The following is a 25,817-nucleotide window of genomic DNA, read 5'->3' as shown; positions in this document are numbered from 1 at the left end:
TAAAATCTTTTTCTTTTTTTTTTTGCCAGTTAACAGAAATACTTGTTAATAACAACGATAAGGTGGCAATTTTTAATTTTTTAAACAGTAGGCTGCACATGTAACAATTTGTACTGCAGAAAGACTGGTATCTTAATATAATTTGAAACATTTTTGCATTGACTTTGCTTTGATTATTAACTTACTGTAATATGAAGCTGGTGATTTAGCTTGAAGTTTCTTGCTACACTTTCTCGCTGAGGACTAATAGCCTCTGAGGATGAAATCCTTCATCCAGAAGACTTGATTTTATCCTTCAGTTGTTTAGTGGATTGTGAAAAACTAGTGTCGAATACTGAAATGGAGGCAAATCTGGGTTGAGTTTACGAACACATTGATCCGGGAGAAACAGAATTGTGTTGTGAGTGAGGTGTGAGAGACACCAGCATCCCACATCAGAATCAACGACCAGAAATCTGAACAGTTTTTCCATCCGTAGGTTTCATTCAGGGGCAATCAAATGAAATCCAATTGGCACTGTGATATGTAAGAGATAATGTACATCCAGCCGGTTGTTCTCACAGAATAAACCCCGTCAGGGTGATCAGGACCCCGATGCACATTATCCCACTTATTGCACGGCTACTTGCCACATAAGTAAACAATTAGACGCAAAATATTGATTTGAGTTGAAATATTTGAATACAAATCTACCGTCAAGACAGGAGTTGCGAGCAAGCGGCAAATTAAATAAATTAAAAAATAAACTGACATTTAAGGAAAACGGTGCAGTCAAATCAAGTATTACACAACATTTCACCACAAAATAATTAAGGCAATAAAATAATTAAGACGAAAATGTTTTAAAATCTTACCAATTTGTTAGTTCTCTTATAATCCATTACAGCGTACAAAACAATCATAGCAGAATGGCAGCAACTGCATTTTGAAACGAGAGCGAGTCCGCGATACCAGGATGACATAATTAAACAATTGTACACCATTTTGAATCAAGGTTTAATATTTTATTTGCTAAAAAATGAAAAGCTTCCACCAAGAAAAACAATGTTCAAGCAAGAGTACAGCCCTGACTGCTGTTACCCGGATGAGCCTGTGTTATCAGCTTTTACAGGTTGTTATCCAGGGATAACAGACCTCGGAATGCTGCGACTGACCAATCAGAATCAAGTATTTCACAGAGCCCTGTAATAATTCATGTTACAGTATGCCTTTTTGTGTGATCTGTATTGTTAGTCAGAAATGCTACAAGACATACAGCATGTTAGTCCACAGTTGTATTGCACTTTAATTGCTCAATTTATATATATAATCTTTTAATATAAACAATCCATGTTTCAACGGGTCAAAGGTGCATGTTCTGCAGGAACTTAGTAATATGTCACTTGTCATTTATTTTTCTTCTAAATGTAATGATTTATTTATTAAGATCCTATTAGTGACTGTTCTTATTTATAAAACAAAACAAAAAAAATAATTTGATATTCAGTATTTCCAAATAACTTTTTTCAAAATGGAAATATGCACAAAACCTTCAATACATAACATTTACAGAGTGTAGAATACATAATTGAGATGTAAATTATGCAGATTACATAGAAAATATAATAGAAAAGCTTCTCTCATGAGCATGAAATAGCACAAGCGCGCTGACCCACATGAAACACTACTGTATCAAACCTCTTTGAATCAGTTTATGTAAAACTGATGTTCATTTTGGAGCCTGGTTTGGGAGCACAAACTGCATCCTTCATACGGCTGATGTTTCTGCTTGTTTTCTGATGGACAGCTAGCTGGTTTGATTGGTCTTTCTGCTTAAACCAGCGCTGTCAGGAATATCTGCGTGAGAGAGCTGGAGACAGAGCCTGAGAGCATGTGTCTCATCCCAAATTCATGACAGTAGGCAAGCCTTAGTAAAACAACTAAAATGTGGAAGACTGTGAATGTGATTGTGAACATGGATATAATTTTTTATGCAATTGACTTGACTTGTAATAGATCTTTTCAAATCTATCAACTAAACTGCCTTTTGTTTATTTAAAGCGTGTTTTGAAATAATGTGTAATCATTACAGAATGTTTTCCTTTTTAAAGGTCCCATATTGTCAAAGTTTACATTTCCTGGCTTTTTGGGGGCTATTTAACAACCATATAAATTTCAAAACAGTCAGTCCACGGTAAAATACACACAGCCTGCTTAAAGTAGCTGAGATTTTTCACAAACCATTGTGACTTCCGTAAAAAGTTGATGTAAAAACTATACAGTCACCTCCTTCAGTCACCACCCTGAGCTCCGCCCACCGTCCCACTCTCCTTCAGTCACCACCCGAGCTCGGCCCATCGTCCCACTCTCCTTCCGTCAACACCCGAGCTCCGCCCACCGTCCCACTCTCCTTCAATCACCACCCGGGTTCCGCCCACCGTCCCACTCTCCTTCAGTCACCACCCAAGCTCCGCCCACCGTCCCACTCTCCTTCAGTCACCACCCGAGCTCCGCCCATCGTCCCACTCTCCTTCCGTCAACACCCGAGCTCCGCCCACCGTCCCACTCTCCTTCCGTCAACACCCGAGCACCGCCCACCGTCCCACTCTCCTTCCGTCAACACCCGAGCTCCGCCCACCGTCCCACTCTCCTTCCGTCAACACCCGAGCTCCGCCCACCGTCCCACTCTCCTTCCGTCAACACCCGAGCTCCGCCAACCGTCCCACTCTCCTTCAGTCAACACCCGAGCACCGCCCACCGTCCCACTCTCCTTCAGTCAACACCCGAGCTCCGCCCACCGTCCCACTCTCCTTCCGTCAACACCCGAGCTCCGCCCAACGTCCCACTCTCCTTCCGTCAACACCCGAGCTCCGCCCACCGTCCCACTCTCCTTCCGTCAACACCCGAGCTCCGCCCACCGTCCCACTCTCCTTCCGTCAACACCCGAGCTCCGCCCACCGTCCCACTCTCCTTCCGTCAACACCCGAGCTCCGCCCAACGTCCCACTCTCCTTCCGTCAACACCCGAGCACCGCCCACCGTCCCAGTCTCCTTCCGTCAACACCCGAGCACCGCCCACCGTCCCACTCTCCTTCCGTCAACACCCGAGCTCCGCCCACCGTCCCACTCTCCTTCAGTCACCACCCTGAGCTCCGCCCACCGTCCCACTCTCCTTCCGTCAACACCCGAGCACCGCCCACCGTCCCACTCTTCTTCCGTCAACACCCGAGCTCCGCCCACCGTCCCACTCTCCTTCCGTCAACACCCGAGCACCGGTGCGCCCACCGTCCCACTCTCCTTCAGTCAACACCCGAGCTCCGCCCACCGTCCCACTCTCCTTCCGTCAACACCCGAGCTCTGCCCACCGTCCCACTCTCCTTCCGTCAACACCCGAGCTCCGCCCACCGTCCCACTCTCTTTCCGTCACCACCCGAGCACCGCCAACCGTCCCACTCTCTTTCCGTCACCACCCGAGCACCGCCCACCGTCCCACTCTCCTTCAGTCAACACCCGAGCACCGCCCACCGTCCCACTCTCCTTCAGTCAACACCCGAGCACCGCCCACCGTCCCACTCTCCTTCAGTCAACACCCGAGCACCGCCCACCGTCCCACTCTCCTTCAGTCAACACCCGAGCACCGCCCACCGTCCCACTCTCCTTCCATCAACACCCGAGCTCCGCCCACCGTCCCACTCTCCTTCCGTCAACACCCGAGCACCGCCCACCGTCCCACTCTCCTTCCGTCAACACCCGAGCACCGCCCACCGTCCCACTCTCCTTCCGTCAACACCCGAGCACCGCCCACCGTCCCACTCTCCTTCCGTCAACACCCGAGCTCCGCCCACCGTCCCACTCTCCTTCCGTCAACACCCGAGCACCGCCCACCGTCCCACTCTCCTTCAGTCAACACCCGAGCTCCGCCCACCGTCCCACTCTTCTTCCGTCAACACCCGAGCTCCGCCCACCGTCCCACTCTCCTTCCGTCAACACCCAAGCTCCGCCCACCGTCCCACTCTCTTTCCGTCACCACCCGAGCACCGCCAACCGTCCCACTCTCTTTCCGTCACCACCCGAGCACCGCCCACCGTCCCACTCTCCTTCAGTCACCACCCGAGCACCGCCCACCGTCCCACTCTCCTTCAGTCAACACCCGAGCACCGCCCACCGTCCCACTCTCCTTCAGTCAACACCCGAGCACCGCCCACCGTCCCACTCTCCTTCAGTCAACACCCGAGCACCGCCCACCGTCCCACTCTCCTTCAGTCAACACCCGAGCACCGCCCACCGTCCCACTCTCCTTCCATCAACACCCGAGCTCCGCCCACCGTCCCACTCTCCTTCCGTCAACACCCAAGCACCCGAGCACCGCCCACCGTCCCACTCTCCTTCCGTCAACACCCAAGCACCCGAGCACCGCCCACCGTCCCACTCTACTTCAGTCAACACCCGAGCACCGCCCACCGTCCCACTCTCCTTCAGTCAACACCCGAGCACCGCCCACCGTCCCACTCTCCTTCAGTCAACACCCGAGCACCGCCCACCGTCCCACTCTCCTTCCATCAACACCCGAGCTCCGCCCACCGTCCCACTCTCCTTCCGTCAACACCCGAGCACCGCCCACCGTCCCACTCTCCTTCCATCAACACCCAAGCACCCGAGCACCGCCCACCGTCCCACTCTCCTTCCGTCAACACCCGAGCTCCGCCCACCGTCCCACTCTCCTTCCGTCAACACCCGAGCTCCGCCCACCATCCCACTCTCCTTCCGTCAACACCCAAGCACCCGAGCTCCGCCCACCGTCCCACTCTCCTTCCGTCAACACCCGAGCACCGCCCACCGTTCCAGTCTCCAGACTACATCACGTCCATACCATTGCTGAGTATTAAAACATGCCGAAAAGATTAACTTTAATCACAAAACCAGATTGGCCGTCCTGTAATGTTACAATCTCACTCAAAAGATGGACAATCTGACAGGATTGTTACTATGAGTTGGATCACATCTAACATGTTTAGTAAAGACAAACTCATCTAGCATGTCATGTTGAAGGGTGTATATATATTTCAATTTCAGCAGGCAACTATTTTTACATCTACATTATTGTTCCAGCCACAATAAATTTTAACAATGTATATACAATTACAAATGATTATATATAAATAGTCAGTTTGTTGTTTTACACACATCCACAAACAGACATTCGAACATGATATAGCCTATCTTGTCAGTGAACTACGGCTCTGTGCAGTGAAAGTCGCTCAATCTGAAAGCAGGTGATGATTTACTACTAAAGGACGGGCTTTATTGACGAGATGCGCATGACAATCTTATGCCATTAATTGCAAAGTCCTAATAGCTGTCAATTATATGTTTGTCTGGCAGTGGCAGCAGATATGCGATCACATTTCTGACAGAGCTCTCTCCTAATGATATGACCACTTGAATCAGGTGCGTTAAATAAGAGAGACATTCAAAATGTGCAGAGCAGAACAGAGAAGCACTTATTCAGAGTAAAGTGGGATCATTACTTCTGCAAAAAAATTCTGCTGTTTATAACACAATTTAGAGCCGGAATATCATGTACCCAGGAATCGTTGTTCTTGTTAAAACATTCAAATGTAGCACGCTGCAGGAAAAAGCAGCACATCCTCCACCAAATATTATTTTCAATTATTCAACAGCATTGTCATCAATTATTTGTTGCTTCTACTATGGCCACTGGATCTATATATAGTTTTACTTCTGGATAATGATTTAGTCCTTAATGAGAAGGGCATATTTAATCTAAATGTACAGTATATGTGAAATGGAAAATGGAGTTAAAAGTCATTCTGTTTATATCATTACCAAATGCATGTGTATGTCTGATCAAGAGTGTGCAGAAGGTGCATATTTATGGTATTTTGAAGTTGTGTACATGCATTTCAGATGCAGCTGCGAGCCTCTCCGAAGGCCGAGTGTCATCAGAGTCTGTGTCTGAGTACCTCTCCTCTGGGTCACAGACACAGGTCCACAGCTGTCTGGCCGGTTTCTCAGCCTTATGCTGATAGTAATGGACTGCGCTCAGTTCTTCTTATTGGTCAACATGAGCTGCTCCACACTGCATGGAGAGCTGCAATTTATAGTCTTCAAAGACTGTAAGATGTGTTTTCCACTCTGTTTCTTGCTGCACACACACACACACACACACACACAGCGAGCAAAGAGGAAGATCTAAGCTCGGCCACTGCTCCTCAAGATAACAGCAATTGGATCGCAAGCTCAGAAGAGATACTATTATTGCTCCCTGATCCGAAATAAATATGAAACCACAAAGAAACATCGAGCATCAGTAAATATCATATTATACTCTGCATCATTTCCCAGTCTGTGATAACAGAGAGATCAGGATGAGGAAGATTTGTGGATTTCATTCCTGGAAATCACATAAAGCAGCAGTTTATGCGAGGGCCTTGTTTCCTCTCTGAATGCTGTCCTTAATCTCTGCTGCGCTCCTCGGCTTTGACCCGTAGCGTTTCATCTGCATACAGGCTGCGTTTACTCGCAGATTGAACTTCACATCACAGACTGCATACATTATATTCCACATCTCTTTCCTCCTGGCTGACAGACGGAGCTCGATGGGTCTTTCTCCATTAGCATGAAGAGGTGTGCTTCACATGTGTGGAGTTCGTTCAAAATCAACCTGTTGGTTGATGTCTTCATTTGTCAAGTCACCTTTTCTTTTCTTTTTTCACAGCGCTTTACACAATACAGACTGTGTCAAAGCAGCTTCATAGAGAAGTTATGAAATGAAGCAGCTTCATTTATGGCAGCTCAGCTGTGGAGACAGTTCAGATTGTGCCGCAGAGGCAATAGTCATTATTCAGCTCAGTTCAGTTCAGAAACAATCGGAAGTCTCACATCAATTTCAAATGAACGTGGTGTGATATTAGGTAGGAAAAGAAGCATTTTACTCTTGTTTAGCTGGTAGGAAAACATGAAAGCAGAGCTGCTGTTTAGCCAGAACTAGACGACCGGCTTTTCAGTGACATCGCTGGTCCTATAGAGCATACAACAGGATAAGAAACCTTTGTAGTCCACATTTACGCTCTGTTTCCAAGCAGTTAAAATGACAAATAAATGCCTCCTCCAAAAGTGCTCCACAAGATGTGTGGTTCTACCACCGTGATGCTCACAACGGAACGGGAGAATGCATGTGTTAAACCGCTTATTGAACAAGTTAATCGCTGTTCTAATCTAATGCACTGCTGCACTGTAACAGACACAAACCTAAGCTACAGACAGCAGCTCGTACACAGCATCTTTCAGGAGCACAACACTGTTCTGTGATTTCACTATTAGCATGAGACACTTCCAGGAAGAATTCATTCACTCACACAACTGCTCGATTTGTAAATGTCGACTTCTGTCGAAATCTGAAGTTCTTCAACCCCTAGTCTAGACAGTGACGTCTTCTCTGAAGATCTCTGATGATCTTCACAACTGTCATTTTGGGCTAATTCACTAAACAGTTGTGACAGAGGTAGCAATGGGCTTTTTTCTTGGATTCATGGCCGTGAAATCAGGACAGGAGCGGCGCACAAACATAAACTGTTGAAATGGACAGAATCAGGGTGTGATTTATGGAGTAACATTATGCTATGGATGTGTGTGGTGTGTCTTTTGGCTGTTGTGTGTTCCTCTAAAGCTTCATTGAAGATTGAGGGTCACATTCAACATACTGACTCTTCTGCCTCATTTTATTGGTCATTTAAATGTACCATGTATAACATTCAGCATGTGACAACGGTCAGGACAGTGATTGATCGGCTCAGGGACCATCAGGCTAGTGTCCAGCGATTGTGATCTGTGCTTTCAAACACACTGGATCTCATCAGAAGGTGTGTAAGGTCATCCTGATTCTTCAGCGAAATCTCAGCTCATGGAAAGTCTCCTTTATTGTAAAGTGGACTGTGACCCTAATCCTGGTCTTGTATCCAGGCATCCAATGTAGCTGGCACTCTCAAAAATAAAGGTTCTTTATTTGAATCAGTGATGCCAGGAGCTTTAACATCTGTGATGAAACCTTTCCAGTGGACAAAATGCTCTTTATTATTCATATTATTGAAATTTGGCTCCCACTAAGAAAAACAATGGTTCTTTTAAGAACGGATCGCTGAAAGGTTCCTTGGGAAACCATAAATGGTTCTTCTAAAGCCATTTTGTCCAGTCTATTTTGAGCAGCTGGTGTTTCTGCAGGCTCTCTGTGGAGCTGAACACAGCACAGCTAGTTTAGAGCGCTTTCTAACAGCCCATATGAAGACTAGACTGACCCCAGAGACTTCCATGTGCCGTCCTGTACAATGATATTGCTCGACAGAAGTAAGCTGATTATAATTCGATACTTTCCCTGTAAGAAGGTTAATACAGGTGACCTCAGAAGAGGATGTGGTGTTGAGCTGTGCTCGGTCAAGTTAGTTTGCTGATCATACGTGTTATTACAGGTGGCACATGTCCCTGACACTTTTAGCCATGTCTGTCCGTGTACCAGCACTTCAGGAAATGGCTCGTAACAAAGAGAAGCGTCCAGGGGGCCGATACGTGATGAAGGAGAGCACACGTTATGGAGGACGTGTAGATCGTGGTGAATGATGAACGGATGTCCTGAGATCGTGTGATGTTCTGCAGCAGATGTGGAGCATTAGCTGTGCTGTCGCTGTCAGTCTGGAGATAACTCATACAGACGACGCACAGCAAACACGTTCATAAGCAGGACCACAGAGCAGCTGATGATGATAGCTGACAGCTTGAGTGCAAACAACACCCTTCAGTCATGAATGCACTGGTTCTCCAGTGTTATAAATATGATCATTTTACTGATACTTACAAATGAAACAAAAACAGGAACCAGTAAAATATTACCGTTTTTACATCAAAAGTTTCAGGCACTTTCTTTCAGCCTCCTTCTGATTGATAAAAAAATAACTCCTAGTAAGTATGCCTACTGTAGGTAAAAAAATAATATCTGCATTAAAACTGTATAAAACATACAGAACACAACATTTTAAGTATAGAAATTAGTCTTTTTTTATTTCAAAGTGAATTAATGAATAATAAGAAACCAAAATAAACCTTTCATGTCTCTCTAGACCTGTGAATCACAGATGAGAAGATGTCAAACTCCAAATATCCAAGTCCATATTTATGTGTGTTAACCCAGAGACTTGGAATATGTGGAATTCAATGCTATGTGAAAAAAAGACCATGAGTTAAATTGTATTCACTCAAAATCTTATCCTCCTCTATAGGAATATGGCATGCATGTGATATGTGGATATAGTGTAATGTGTGACCTTTTTTGAACTTTTAACTGGATTTTCGATGGAGGGACAGAAACCTCTCATGTTTTATTTTAAACAATATGATTTTTTTTGTTTTGAAGGTTAAGCAAAATCTTGGGTTTAAAATGATGTGAGAGTGAGTAAATGATGATAGAATTAGGGATGTCCCGATCAGGTTTTTTTGTCCTCGAGTCCGAGTCATTTGATTTTGAGTATCTGCCGATACAGAGTCCCGATCCGATACTTCTATAATACATAAAAAAGAATAAAGAAGAGCGAAAAAACAGATCCAGGATCTTCAATAAATTACATTTTGAAATATATTCAAATATAAAACAGCTATTTTAAATAGGCTAGTAAAAATATTTCAAAATCTTACTGTTTTGCTGTACTTTGGATCAAATAAATGCAGGCTTGGTGAATAGAAGGGACTTCTTAAAAAAAAAAACCTTAACAAGCTTATTGTTCAAAAACTTCTGACTGGTAGTATAGGCAACTTTATTTTTTCTCTAATTTCTAGCTTTTAATTGGCTTAGAAATCTATAAATGCTGGACAATAACAAATAATAATGATTTGTTTATATACTACAAATACTGTTTATCACATAATAATGCAGAATAGTTTCTATACTGTAATAAATACTATGTCAATCAGCACTGCATTGTTCATACTTTATTTATCACCTGCTGGAGATGACTTGAAGAACAATTTATTGTCGTGATCGTATATTAATGTCTTCGTGTTTGCATAAGTTTCTGTTTTCCTGTGCGCACCACAGCATAGCTGGACGCTTTTGTCCATATTAGGAGTTTCCTGATATCAGCGCGAGAGCGCGCTCCGGCTTCGAGTATGAATGAAACACACACTGCATGAGAGTTTAGCGCTCTGTGATGTTCATCTCGCTGTATCCTGGGTCCGAATGAAATATCAGGTCATGCGCAAACTATCATGTCTCTTTGAGTTTGAATCTATATTTATTCACACCAGCTCTTGAAAACAAAGTGATGTCATGCCGCACGCGTCGCTGTTTCTGTGTGGAGTCAAAAGGGTCTAACTCTATGCCACCGCATAACAAAAGATGTGTTAAAAATTAATGAGAATATATATATATCCGAGTCCTGATCGCGAGGTAACGTCCGATTCCGATCGAGTCTGAAACCACGCGATCGGGCCCGATTTCCGATCACGTGATCGGATCTGGACATCCCTAGATAGAATTTAAATTTCTGGGTGAACTGACCTTGCGGTATGATTGCTTTGCTTTTCAAACATCTTCTGCATATATGAACAATTTCCAGCAGTCGCTGTATGGTTTTAACTTTGAGGATGATTGAGGGACTCATATAACTATTACAAAACTGCAAACATTCACTGACGCTCAAGAAGGAAAAACAATGCATTGAGAACAAAAGGTGAAAAGGATGGTCAGGGTAAATTGCTCCTACTCTATTTTCTCTAAAGATCTTATTTTATAGTTTATTTAGAACTGACCTTCAGAAACTGGATGAGATTAGACGTGCTGGTATTCAGTAAAATGATATATCACGACAATGAACACAATATTATCATCATGGGCATTGTAAAGGTGGGGTCAGCCATTTTTCAAAAATGCCTTAGAAAACTGATTCAGCCGACTAGCAAAACAAGCTTGTAGCCAATCAGCAGTAAGGGGCGTGTCTACTCGTGATGTGGAGGAGAGAGCATTCAGTGTAAAGGACGGACATTAGCTGAGCTGGGCAGAGAAAGATAGAGATGGCGGATAAAAAAACAAAAGAGGAAAACATCTGCAGAACAAAAGAAGGCTTAAAGAAATAAGGCAAGAAGTAGGACCCGTGTAAATATCGGATCAGCTTTCCAGTGCTGGAGAGAACTCAAGGAGCGGAAGGCCTGTGATCGGACGCTGAGGGTGTTTTGTTTTGTAAGGGAAACAGGTCAATTTAGCTCAAAGGGAATCATTTAAGATTTTAAAGGGAATTTGAACAGAATCACTGTTTCACGGCTGATCACTGAGACGCCCTGCGATTCACTGAACGAGCCGTTTAACATCAAATCTGCGCTGGATATTAATATCCAAAGTATAGTGAAAACACTATCAATTAGCACAGTAACAAGATCGGCAGTTTAAGACATTAACTTGTAAGCACAAAACACAAGATACTTCTCTTTTCAATATGAATAGGGCTTTATTAGATAAATCTAAGACATAGAAACTAATCTAACACATAAACGCACGCACTCACACATTCACACAAGTTGCAGGAATGGAAATGTGGAATCCCAAGTTTACAGCAATACGTGAAATTGCATAGACATGAACAACTATCAATCACTTAATTAGCCCTCGCATTGAGTTCTTCAATGAGGTTAAAATTATATTAGATACACCAGTATAGATCAGAGTCTGGAAGTACTACTTGCGTCTCCTGTGTAACGGGGTTCCCTTTGTTGTCATTGAAAGGGGGTTTCCCGCGGAAGATCTGTAGTCGCTGGAATGATGTCTTGGGAAGCCCGTGGCTGGGCGTTGGCTGGGCGTTGGCTGACGATGCGGAGTTGTGTGGCTGGTTGAAGTTAAATTTGAGGTCAGACTCGGAGACACGGCGTTACACAACTTAACTCAGAACACAAAACTCTCAAACGGAAAAGAAAATAAAATAAAGTAAAGAAAGGACAGAAGTAAAGTTTGATGAGATTAGGTGGTGTTTCTTCTCATCGTGGCTAAGTAGAAGCACGCGTGCAGGCCGAAGCACGCTGGGACCGCGCTCAAAGAACGCTTAAAGTGATGACTAAAAGCATGGCTAAAAGCAAAAGTTAAAAGCAGGCATGACTAATAGCACACAGCAAAATCTCCAGTGTTAATTTAACACTCTGAGTGTGGACTCATATAAACACTGAAGCAGTGTTAAAAGTAACACTGAAGCAGAGTTGAAGTTAATGAGATAATTAAGAAGTTAATTGAGTTATGATTGACCATTATTGAAGACACCTGACAGGGCTCCAAACTGCGACTAAAACGGTCGCATTTGCGACCATAAATATTTAAATGCGAGTGAAGTTTTTGCTGAGGTCGCCACTGGCGACTAGGCCTGTGTATTTACATGCTATCTCTTAAAAAATTGCATGTAATGCCTTTTTTCCTGATTGTTTTGCATTCACATCTTTTGTTATGTTCGCACATTGAGAGAATGTGCATCAAGTGGGAAAAAGCGTTTTAAACAGTCCTCATCTGCCGCGCAGCTGCGCTGACACACACCTGATAAACGCGCGCGAGAGAGAAATGATGGAGACTTGAAGAGAAAGTGCAGAAAAACAGCGTCTGTTTAGTTCATAACTTGAACAAACTACAACAGGTAAAGCTGTCATATGTGTGGATATTGGCAATATTGTTAACAGTTCTCGTTTATAATCATAAGGCTTCTTCTTAACAAGATCTTAGTCCATGCTGTGTTCTGTTAATGCATGAACTTCATTATTTGAAGTGCACTTGCCATCCATTAATCGCAAAAAGCTTTGTGCTTTGTTACTTTTTAATTTTCAAAGTATCAGCTTTAAAATTATTCCAAATTCATAAAAAAATTCAAACAATAAATACAGTTTTGTTGCTGTTTAAGGGGCCGTTCACATATCATGGCTGAAAACGCGTGGAAAACGCTAGGCGCGCCGCTTTCTGATTTTTTTCCAAAAGCCTTCGGGCTCTTGCGCTCCGTCTGCCGTTGCTAAGCAACCATGACCTGCTCTCTCCATGAAGACGCGTAAATTTCAGCAAAGGATAAATGGATTTGCAGCACTAAAAATCGCTTGCAGTAGCTCTGTTACTAAATTTATTTAAAAAGGCTATCCATATACAGCTATGATCAGCTGTTCCTTCATCTTGGCTGAGCTTTCAACATTGGTACTGGAAAGGATGAAGCTGATTGGTTGGTTCTTGTCACATGACCTGCGGTGCGCTTGTGGAATTCTGAAAAGTTGAGATGTTTTTAACTCGATGTGTTGCGGACGCGCCTGGAAAAAACGAGCGCGTCGCTTCCATTATGAGCACGCACGCATACCGCGCGCCTACATTTGAAATAACGAACTTGAGCGCGCAAAAGACGCGACATGTGAACGGCCCCTAATGCGGCAGGTGCGATCGCGAGTAGTGCCTCAGTTCAAGCAGCACGTGAACCTATCATACCTTGCTCTTTACTAGGCTACTAGAGTACATAATGAACATGAATTAACATCTAAAGGTAGGCTATTTCATAAGAGATTCTACGGTACAACACTTTCAAACTGCGGAAAACGTGTTTAAGCTAGTAAACATTGCAACGTAATATTAACCTCAGTAACCTTTCGGTGTCCATAAGATCATCAGTCAGCTAGAAAAATAACTATAAAGAGGAGCATTTTGCTATATTTATGAGCTATTGAATTTTAATATTTTACTTAACCTGTTGTCTACATGATTCAACTCCTCCTATAAAATTTAATTTTACTAATTAAGAAAAACAGACTGAAAGTGTGAAAGACATGCACTCTTAAAAATAAAGGAGCTTAAAAGGTTCTTCACAGAACAATTTTGGTTCCACAAAGAACCATTCAGTCAAAGGCTCTTTGAAGAACAATCTCTTTCTGATCTTTTCATAATCTGTTATTGTCTTCAAATGTTAAAGTTTCTTTATGAAACTATTTAGACAGGGAAAAAAGGTTCTTCTATGGTATCATGAAGCACCTTTATTTTTAAGAGAGTATGAGAACATTTACAGGATGCATTGAGGAGGACCCCAAACTATACTCAGGGCCAAGTGATGCTTATGGTCCATGATATTGGTACAGATTTTGTGCAATAAACAACGCATGACTATGTTTCAAGTTGGAAAAGACATTTAGCTTATTCCCAGGTCATCTACAAGATGGATTAAAATGCTGATAAAATCAAGAAAAGATGAGACATAAACATGTCAGTATGATTAAAAAGTTAAAATGTAAAATAAATAATTTAAATAAAACGCATAAAACATGTTTATTCTGTGGCACCTAAAAAAATCATTTGGCACCTAAGTTTTTTTCTTATAGGAGCCAATGGCTCCTTACTCGATTTTTTTGTTTGGAGCCCTGCCTGATGTTAACAAGCAGAATCACCAAACGAGAAAATCACAATTTGTGTGTCACCATTATATTGGTCAGTGTTTGCTTTAGTTTGGATCTTGGCTTGTTGCTTTTTACTTTTAAAATGTGTTTGGCAAGCCAAGAGCAAAAGTGATCGGATGGTGATGATTATGTTTTAATGTAATCGTTGTTTGACCTGAATTACTGAACTCATTTAAACTCTTTTCTCTAAGTAAAACTTCCATTATTGATTGTAACAGCTTTGATTCCATAATAAAAGAGTCTGTATTCTCTATACATTTTGTACATACATTTTTCTATACAAGTGATACTTATTTTTTTTTTTTATTAAAATTTTTGATTTTAGGCACACAAAGATAACAAGAATCAGCGTATGAATCTCAACAACGGTGACAAACAGCATTTTCAGATAAACCGATCTACTCTGGACATCACAAAACTAGATACTAAAAATTCACATAAAAACAGCAAAAATGAAATATAGTTAGAATAAAAAGTTAAAAAGACAGTTCAGATCATAATTTATTCATGCCGCAATGCATGATGGGAGCCATGGATGAGTTTTTATTGGCTACAACATGCTTTTTTGATGGTCACCATTGTTGTGATGCTCACGCTGATTTTTGATGTCTATGTGTCTAAACTAATGATTTTTTTTTTTATCTAGAACTAACTTTTAAAAAACATGTCATAATATGTCAAAAACGCTGGATTGCTATCTTTTTTTCTCTTATTTTGTGTATACAGTAAAGAAACCTGCACTCGGGCGTTCAGGTCACTCCATGACGATTAGCTCAAACCACAATCAATAGCACACATGGTTGCCTTTGCTCTGGTCTGTATGTTATAATTCAGTTACCACAGCCCACAAAGTCAAAGCTAAATAACTGAAGGGTCAAAATCCCAACTAAAGCAAACACTGACCACTATAATGGTGACACACAAATTGTGATTTTCTCGTTTGGGGATTCTGCTTGTTAACATCAGGTGTCTTCAATAATGGTCAATCATAACTCCATTAACTTCTTAATTATCTCATTAACTTCAACTCTGCTTCAGTGTTACTTTTAACACTGCTTCAGTGTTTATATGAGTCCACACTCAGAGTGTTAAATTAACACTGGAGATTTTGCTGTGCAGAAGCAAAGCTAAAAACTAAAAGCCAAATTTTTTGGTGTCCTGAGTATTTAAACTGGCCTGTTGGCCACACCTCAAATGTTGTCTTGACCAATCAGATATTGTCTTTGCTCGGGGCATCATAAATCATATGTTATCTTATCAAGCACGTGGTCCGAATTTTCCCACTCTTGCAGGGTATAATTTTGAACATGATTCCTATAACAAGAATATGATATATTTGACAAATAACTGATGGTCATGACTGTTTCAAACACGTACACACTAAACATGAATATGAATCCTTAATCTATCCAATAGTTATTAAAAGAAATAACTAAAAGAAACAATAAGTGATTATAACATGATAGTCAAATGTGTGGGTTAAATATGAATGAATATGGAGTGAAGCAATGGACTGATATTCATTTATAAGTCCTTTTGAGTTCATTAAGAGACATTTCTTGTGCCATTCTCTGATATAAAGATGTTCTGTGGAGACCAGGGGTTAAAAGGTCCCCTTAGGAATTTCAGTCTGGTTCTGCTAGGTGGGGGGGAAGTCACTCCAAGGATCTTGTTTATTACTCTCATGGGTTTACATGTACTGGCCGGCGTTGCATCTTGATTACTTGCCCCAAATTTGACAATCTCTTCTCCGAATTGAAATTGTCAATGATTGGTTCTAGTGGTGTTAATGTTGAAAGCTGTTCTGTGAAAGAGTTGGTTGGTTGGTTATCTTGCTTCGGACTTGTGACACAGAATGATTTACAACCTCCTGTTGCCTTTCTGAGGAATTTGGCTCGTGTTTCAACCACAGTCCTGATCGACTCTTTAATTTGTCTGGTTCGAGTCAGATACGCTACAGTTTCTTCTCAATAGGTGAGTAACACCATGTCTGTGCTGCAACAGCTAAAGTCTGTCTAGTACACTGGACGTGACAAAGTGACTGTTGAAAATCATTTATATACACGTATATATATGAATGAAAATCATATATATATATATATATATATATATATATATATATATTAGGGGAGTGCACGGATAGTCGAACATTCGAATATTCGTTCTGCTCTAATTATTTGATAAATAAAAATGATATTTGAATTTCACAAAAAAAAAAAAAAAGTTCACAATAAAACCTAATTTGGTCACTTTCTGTGATTCTCCACGGCATATTTGAAGATGTCTGCAAGCTAAAAATAATTAATGAATAAGGGGCTGTTCACATATCGCGCCTAAAAACGCATGGAAAACGTTTGGCGCGCCGCTTTCTCCTTCTTTCCAAAGCGCTCGGGCAGAAGCGCTCCTGAAGCTAAGCAACAATGACGCGCTCTCTCCATGAAGACGCAGAAATTTCAGCAAAGGATAAATGGATTTGCAGCACAAAAAAATCGCTTTTAGTAGCTCTGCTACTAAATTTATTTCAAAATGGCAATCCATATACAGCTATGATCAGCTGTTCCTTCATCTTGGCTGGGCTTTCAACGTTGTTACGGGAAAGGATGAAGCTGAATGTTTAGTTCTTGTCACATGACCCGCGGTGCGCTTGCCGCATTCTGAAAGTTGAGATGTTTTTAACTCATGTTTTAAGAACTGCGGTCTTCTACAGTACTTCAAATATGCCGTGGAGAATCACAGAAAGTGACAAAATTCAAGAACATTGTTGAGGCATCTCTCAAGCAACGAATAAACACCGCTAACTTGGAGAATGCAGTGAAAAGTCCTCTTCTCGCGTCTGCCCTAGACCCTCGGCACAAACATCTCAGGTTTCTCGATGAAAACATGAGAGAAGAAGTAAGAAAAAAAACTTTTTGAACATTATCAGAACATTTTCCTTAATGCGAGTGGTGCGGAAGCATCCGCCGTCACCAACGATGAAGAAGATGCAATGCCCACTCGTCTGAAAAGGCTGAGCCAGTTCTTCAGCGATGATTACAGAGAGTCCAGCCGAGACGAGTGGGAACAGTTCTTGCTGGAGCCATGTATTCCACCAGATGAGGATCCCATTCAGTGGTGAAACCAAAACACGAAGCGCTTCACAAAACGTATTCGCTTAGCACACCGTTATTTGTGAGTCCCACCTACGTCTGTGCCGTCAGAGCACGTTTTCTCCGTGTCCGGCCTTATTGTTAACAGACTAAGGAGCCGACTTTCCCCCGATCATGTTTTCATGCCCATATTTCTTAACAAGAACATGTAAAACAATAGAAAAAAAAGCAAAAAAGATTTGCTGACAGTTTAAAAGTTTCAAAGTTAAGTGTAGGCTACGTTCTACAATAGCATAATTGCTGCAGGCTGCTTTACGTTTTTTCTTTGTTCACTTTTTTTTTCTTTGTTCACTTTTTTTGTTGCTTTTAATCTACTTTTGTTGGTTTGCACGCATTGTTAAAGGTTTTCAGCTACAAAACACGATGTGTGTTGTTCAAGCTTATTGTGTGTAAGCTTGTTCAAAATGACGGAAACAATAAATGTTGCTGAAAAATAACGTCTGTCTCATTAAACTTAATTTAAATAAACGTTCGTTTTTTGTGAGCTCAAATATTCGAAAGTGATATTTGCGGAAAACGCCCATCCCTAATATAAATCTATATATATATACAACCCGAATTCCGGAAAAGTTGGGACGTTTTTTAAATTTTAATAAAATGAAAACTAAAGGAATTTCAAATCACATGAGCCAATATTTTATTCACAATAGAACATAGATAACGTAGCAAATGTTTAAACTGAGAATTTTTACACTTTTATCCACTTAATTAGCTCATTTAAAATTTAATGCCTGCTACAGGTCTCAAAAAAGTTGGCACGGGGGCAACAAATGGCTAAAAAAGCAAGCAGTTTTGAAAAGATTCAGCTGGGAGAACATCTAGTGATTAATTAAGTTAATTGATATCAGGTCTGTAACATGATTAGCTATAAAAGCTTTGTCTTAGAGAAGCAGAGTCTCTCAGAAGTAAAGATGGGCAGAGGCTCCCAATCTGTGAAAGACTGTGTAAAAAAATTGTGGAAAACTTTAAAAACAATGTTCCTCAACGTCGAATTGCAATGGCTTTGCAAATCTCATCATCTACAGTGCATAACATCATCAAAAGATTCAGAGAAACTGGAGAAATCTCTGTGCGTAAGGGACAAGGCCGGAGACCTTTATTGGATGCCCGTGGTCTTCGGGCTCTCAGACGACACTACATCACTCATCGGCATGATTGTGTCAATGACATTACTAAATGGGCCCAGGAATACTTTCAGAAACCACTGTCGGTAAACACAATCCACCGTGCCATCAGCAGATGCCAACTAAAGCTCTATCATGCAAAAAGGAAGCCATATGTGAACATGGTCCAGAAGCGCCGTCGTGTCCTGTGGGCCAAGGCTCATTTAAAATGGACTATTTCAAAGTGGAATAGTGTTTTATGGTCAGACGAGTCCAAATTTGACATTCTTGTTGGAAATCACGGACGCCGTGTCCTCCGGGCTAAAGAGGAGGGAGACCTTCCAGCATGTTATCAGCGTTCAGTTCAAAAGCCAGCATCTCTGATGGTATGGGGGTGCATAAGTGCATACGGTATGGGCAGCTTGCATGTTTTGGAAGGCTCTGTGAATGCTGAAAGGTATATAAAGGTTTTAGAGCAACATATGCTTCCCTCCAAACAACGTCTATTTCAGGGAAGGCCTTGTTTATTTCAGAAGGACAATGCAAAACCACATACTGCAGCTATAACAACAGCATGGCTTCGTCGTAGAAGAGTCCGGGTGCTAACCTGGCCTGCCTGCAGTCCAGATCTTTCACCTATAGAGAACATTTGGCGCATCATTAAACGAAAAATACGTCAAAGACGACCACGAACTCTTCAGCAGCTGGAAATCTATATAAGGCAAGAATGGGACCAAATTCCAACAGCAAAACTCCAGCAACTCATAGCCTCAATGCCCAGACGTCTTCAAACTGTTTTGAAAAGAAAAGGAGATGCTACACCATGGTAAACATGCCCCGTCCCAACTATTTTGAGACCTGTAGCAGAAATCAAAATTGAAATGAGCTCATTTTGTGCATAAAATTGTAAACTTTCTCAGTTTAAACATTTGCTACGTTATCTATGTTCTATTGTGAATAAAATATTGGCTCATGTGATTTGAAAGTCTTTTAGTTTTCATTTTATTAAAATGTAAAAAACGTCCCAATTTTTCCAGAATTCGGGTTGTATATATATATATATATATATATATATATATATATATATATATATATACAGTACAGAACAAAAGTTTGGACACACGTTCTCATTCAAAGAGTTTTCTTTATTTTCATGACTATGAAAATTGTAGATTCACACTGAAGGCATCAAAACTATGAATTAACCCATGTGGAATTATATATGGAGATATATACATAACAAAAAAGTGTGAAACAACTGAAAATATGTCATATTGTAGGTTCTTCAAAGTAGCCACCTTTTGCTTTGATTACTGCTTTGCACACTCTTGGCATTCTCTTGATGAGCTTCAAGAGGTAGTCACCTGAAATGGTCTTCCAACAGTCTTGAAGGAGTTCCCCGAGAGATGCTTAGCACTTGTTGGCCCTTTTGCCTTCTGTCTGCGGTCCAGCTCACCCCTAAACCATCTCGATTGGGTTCAGGTCCGGTGACTGTGGAGGCCAGGTCATCTGGCGCAGCACCCCATCACTCTCCTTCTTGGTCAAATAGCCCTTGATGCCTTCAGTGTGACTCTACAATTTTCATAGTCATGAAAATAAAGAAAACTCTTTGAATGAGAAGGTGTGTCCAAACTTTTGGTCTGTACTGTATATATACATATACATATACATACATATATATATACATATATATATATATATATATATATATATATATATATATACAATTCACATAAAGGGATGGACATGGTCAGTAACAATACTCAGGTAGGCTGTGGTGTTTAAACGAAGCTCAATTGGTACTAAGTAGTCCAAAGTGTGCAGAGAAAATATCCCCCACACCATTACACTACCACCAGCCTGAACCTTTGAGACAAGGCAGGATGGATCCATGCTTTCTTTACACCAAATTCTGACCCTAACATCTGAATGTCACAGCAGAAATCGAGACTCATCAGATCAAGCTTAGTTTTTCCAATCTTCAACTGTCCAATTTTGGTGAGACTGTGTGAATTGTAGCCTCTGTTTCCTGTTCTTAGCTGACAGGAGTAACACCCGGTGTGGTTTCAGGGTTCGGTGTGTTGTATAATATATATATATATATATATATATATATATATATATATATATATATATATATATATATATATATATATATATATATATATATATATTAGTGGTGGGCATAGATTAATTTTTTTTTAATCTAGATTAATCTCACTATAATCTTGGAATTATTCTAGATTAATCTAGATTAAAATGGCTCATTTGAATTCTGCCGAAGGCATTCAGAATATGTGTGCTCCCCAAATAAAATAATGACTAAAAGTAAGTCTTTTAGAACGGGTTTCTCAAGACAGGTGGTGCATTAGACCAGGGGCTCATCTCCTGTTTCCAAAATGCATCACAGAAACTTACTGCTTGAGAAAGCTGTAAACTAATTCCACTTTGCACAAGGTGCAAACACCCTTACTCCGTCTGCAGTGCGTATGCGTTTCGGTTTTTTTTTTTACGCACGCATGTTAACTGATTCCAGCGTTCACACGATTGTGGTCCGTCAGTGCGTTCCAGGAGCGTTGCGTCTGCAGCAGTGCAGCGATCGTTCACGTACCGAGTAGCAAACTGCAAACATGTCCTGTGTGAAAGCACATCGAGTCCGTGCTGCACCACACACGTAACGCACACGGACTGCATACGCACTGCATACGCACTGCAGACGGAGTATGTGTGAAGCAGGCGTGAGTCTTGTCGAGGTTTCCATTGGGAAGCTTCTTTAAAAAAAAAATCCCTGAAGCAAACCCGGCGGCTTCAGCTGCATCCATGTTAGCACGTCATGTTTGATGTGGTAATTTCACAATAGGCATACACACAGGTTTAAAGTCTCGTTCTCGCCCCCTACAGATTCGGCTTGGTATACATCCGCGCTAAAATATCAAGTTGAAATAGTAGTATAGACCCAGCTCTCAACCCAACTTTGAGAATAGATTAACGGCGATATTTTTTTTTTTTTATCGCCCGATAGGAGTCTCACGTTAACGCCGATAACAGCCCACCACTAATATATATATATGTGTGTGTGTGTGTGTGTGTGTGTGTGTGTGTGTATACATACATATATATATATATATATACAAAATTGCTTTCTCTGCTGTGGAGTCAAGACATTTGCAAATATGATTAAAATATGAATATGCTACAGACTGTCACATTTTATTATTAGTTCTTTCGACACATACATGTTTGCCAAATAAAAAGGAGAGCACTTTTAGAGTTCATCCCACTATTCGATGTGAACATAAGTATTGGAACAATTGAATTTAAGGCAGATGTAAAAGATTAAAATGTAAAGTAAGAGCAAAAGTACCCATCTTTAAATATACTCCACATCTAGGGCCCCATCACATACTCTGCGAAATGCAGCGCCAGGCATGACGCAAGTGTTTTTTACTAGTTTCAGACCGACGCAGCTGGCATTTTCACGTCCTGCACCACATTGTTTAAATACACTCAAAAAAATTTCTTTCACCTTTGCCAATTTTACTTAATCCATTCATGTTGTGATTACTTAAAAAAATTAATTTAACAATGTGAACTTAATTTAATCTAGTTCATTCAACAAAAAAGTGTGTATTGTCAGCTTTACGTAAAAATTATTTGTTCAGCCAACATAACATTGTTGCATAAAACTAACAGATTAATAAAACCAATACAGACTTGCATCTCATTGGCTGAGGATTCTGCAGTGTATTATGGGTAATTGTTGTTCTGTCACCCTCTTGCAGAATTGTAGCACCATTAGATAGATACGTGAGTAATAAATTGCCAAGTCAATGAACTTGTTTTTATAAATTTTAGAACAAAACAAACAAATAAACAAATGGTATATAATATAACATGGCATTTCAAATATGTTTGTGATTATATTTGAAATACTGTAATTAAAAGAAAGGCATATATGGTAAGATAAATCAGAGCAACTACATTTCGATTGATTGATTTGGTGTTATGGACTTATTAAATTCTAATTAAAGGGGGTGGTATTCCTAAAATGGCATTATTCAATTTAATTTTTAATGTACAATTACCTCAATTGGTGTTTGTTGACTCTACTAAGGTTTGTTAAGTTTACTTAAACTTCTTTTGTAAAATGAACTAAATTATTAAAAACATTGTCCAAAACGTTGCAAATTAGTTGGGCTGACACTATTAAATTAAGCTGTGCCCAACCAGAGTAAATAAATTGAATCTACCTACCATTTTTCCTTTCCTTAAGCTGGCAAAAGTGGATTTGGACACGCCCTAAACACAATGGTACCGTGCACTTTAGACCATGCGCCATGTTGAAAGATGAACTAGATGAACAAATGATTCGGAAGAATTCTTCATTGTTTCATTGGCCGTTTATGTAACAAATTGTCACCATGTCCTGCTGAGGTGCCCACGAGCTCCTTTAGAGAGCAATCAATCCCGAACCTTTACCATTGTTTCACAAACTCCATTTCCCATAACACCCCATGCCTGGGAACTGATTGCATGCACAGTTGGTTCCAATAAGGAGGACTATTTAAAACACACACACACGCACAAATCATGCCGCAAACTCTTTTTTTCACTGCTAGTGAACATTTCGGAGTGTTTCTTGTTTCCATGCCTTTGCTTTGCTTTTGACCTTGGACTGTTTACTTGTTTTATGATTGTGTGCTGCCTGCCTTGACTAGTGCCTGTTTCTGGATTACTTTTTTGCCTCGTCTTGGATATTATTGTTTGATGGAGTTGGACTCAGCCTGTTTGGATGATGAACTGTTTTGATAAAAGCTTGCACTCGGATCTCTGTTGTCACGCCCCGTATATTACACAAATTAATTAACTAATGTTAGGCCTAAATAATGAATGATAGTTCACCCAAAAATGAAAATTCTGTCATCATTTACTCGCCCTCATGTCGTTCCAAACATGTATGAGTTGATTTCTTATTTCAAAATTGTTCAAGCAACTGTTGGAATTGGCTGCATTAAAGGCTGGGGAAAAGTATTCCAAAAACATAAGACCAAGAGTCTGGTGATGTCTATGGGTTGCAGACTCACTGCTCTGATTGCATGCAAGGGATCTGCAACTAATTCGTAAGCATAAGGCATTTTTAGTAAAAGAAACTGTACTTTTACTGTGTTACTGTGGGCCATGCTGCTCTAGTTACTTTATCTTAATGCAATACAAGTTATAAATGCTTCAGTTTATTCCAAACACGCCGTCTACTTTTCTCTGGTAGTGAATTGGTTCGTGAATCAATTTGAATGATTCGTTCAGTTCCCTTCCCCGCGTGCTGAGCATCTGAAGCGATTCACTCAGAGTTGTAACGGAAATTTAAGATCATCTAGAGCGTTAAAGATGTGGCTTTAGATTTACAGCAGAAAGCAAATCTGATTGTGATGAAGATCTTTATTAGATGAACCCAGCGTGTGCTGTCTACGGTTCCACAGGTATAACTTAGACTACATTCGATTACAGTACAAGATACCACAATGACATTACCAGTTTGTTGTACATGTAACTTATAAATTAAATACAATGTAAAATTTTTAAATTAAATAAACTGTCACAGATTATGAAATGAATAGGAGGAATGCCTTCGCCTAGACACAATTAATATTGATATTTCCACAATATTTACACTTGCAGAAATATACATTTGTTTACATTTTGCAGAACAGATGGAAGGTCCGTCAATGTGCATTTGATTCGTTATGTTCAGATGTTCGGTAACTTAGCGGTCATGTGAGGACATGGTCACTCTTCTCCATGTCATAAGGTTATTTTACATAATACATAATTAATATACTTTAAAATATAATTTAATTCAGTGATGCAAATCAGAATTTTCATCAGCTGCTACTCCAGTTTTCAGAGTCATATGATCCTTCAGAGATTATTCTAATATATTGATTTATTACCAGTGCTGGAAACTCTTTTGCTGCTTAATATTTTTTGGAACATGTGACATTTTGTTTAGGATTTTTTGATGAATAGAAAGCTAAAAAGAACATCACTGATAGTAAATCAACATATTGTAATGATTTCTGAAGGATTATGTGACACTGAAGATCTAAATAAAAATAGACTAGAGATATACAGTATATAATCCAAAGTAACTAGTAACTATTCAGATTATTACTTTTAATTAATTAATTCTAAGTGTGAAAAATTATTCAGTGGCATTTTCATAAGCTATATAAAAAAAAAAAGTTTATAAGGCAAGTTCACTTGTCACACTACAGCACAGTGTAAAATGAATTATTAAAGACAGAAAAATCCCCTTTTTGAACTTTAATTTGCCGTATGTTTTCTGTCTATGCTGTGCTAGTGCAGGTCAGTCAGTGAAGGACAGCGCTTCAGCAGGTGGTCTCATCATCTTCTGATGGAGCCGTCTCCTCCAGGATCTTTCTGTCAGGCTTTGTCTGTTGAGCAAATCCTGTAAAGGAAACGTCTGTGACCTCAGGAGCTGCTCTGGATCTAAAGTGTGTTTGTGGTTTCAGAAAACCCTGACACCTGAGGTTTTGTGCCATCAGGTCATGGGGGGTCATCTTCTGGGAATCCCCACCAGTCCAGCCCAACAGGGAGTTAGTCTGATGTCCTGAAATATCTGGATCCCAGTCTGAGCAGTCATTTATCTTCCATCCGCAACCTTAAAGGAAAAATGCTGTGATCATTTACTCATGGTCGTTTCAAACCCATATGTCACCGCCAAGCTCCAAACAATAGAAAGCTTGATAACAGCTGTCCATATGACTCATGCACTACATTAGAAGTGCTCTTGAGTCAGATGATGTTTTGTGTGAGGAACACTGATCTTCTCTACGCTGAAGCAGGTGTCTAGCCCACCTTCACACATGAAGTCCATCAGTGAATAATAACTCATTTCAGTCTGTTTTTCATGTGACGAGTCGTATGTCCTCAGATTACATGGAAAGCAGTACAGGAGTAAATAACAGCAGATTTTGGTTTTGAGTGAATTATAACTTTAATACTGTCTAATCCGTTTGTGCTGAGGCAGATCACCACAGATTTTCTTTCATGTCAGATGAATCTTTCTGCAATGGCCAGCAGGCATTTAAGCTTGAGAGCCGTCCTCAAATGTCCCACAG

At 40.7% G+C, this 25,817-nt stretch overlaps 2 protein-coding genes across 2 annotated transcripts in view; both read left to right on the top strand.

The window, feature by feature from the left end:
- The window catches only part of LOC132092823 (leucine-rich repeat and fibronectin type-III domain-containing protein 2-like), a 117,446-nt gene that overhangs the window by 49,943 nt on the left and 41,686 nt on the right, over positions 1–25,817 (top strand). The window lies entirely within an intron of this gene.
- LOC132092014 (uncharacterized) lies at positions 1,045–8,612 on the top strand. The gene is made up of 5 exons (XM_059498058.1): positions 1,045–1,167; positions 2,476–3,024; positions 3,282–4,040; positions 4,122–4,857; positions 8,491–8,612. The coding sequence occupies exons 1-5, from the start codon at positions 1,045–1,047 to the stop codon at positions 8,610–8,612; spliced, it is 2,289 nt and encodes a 762-aa protein (XP_059354041.1).

The sequence above is a fragment of the Carassius carassius genome, chromosome 18 (genome assembly GCF_963082965.1).
Source record: "Carassius carassius chromosome 18, fCarCar2.1, whole genome shotgun sequence".
Taxonomy (NCBI): Eukaryota; Metazoa; Chordata; class Actinopteri; order Cypriniformes; family Cyprinidae; genus Carassius; species Carassius carassius.
This window is presented reverse-complemented; position numbering and strand designations above follow the sequence as displayed.

Coding starts and splice junctions, on each gene's coding strand:
- LOC132092014 (XM_059498058.1), top strand. CDS start 1,045: ATGTTCAAGCAAGAGTACAGCCCTGACTGCTGTTACCCGGATGAGCCT. Junction 1,168..2,475: donor GACTGACCAATCAGAATCAA/GTATTTCACAGA, acceptor ACTCTCCTTCAG/TCACCACCCGAGCTCCGCCC. Junction 4,041..4,121: donor AACCGTCCCACTCTCTTTCC/GTCACCACCCGA, acceptor ACTCTCCTTCAG/TCAACACCCGAGCACCGCCC.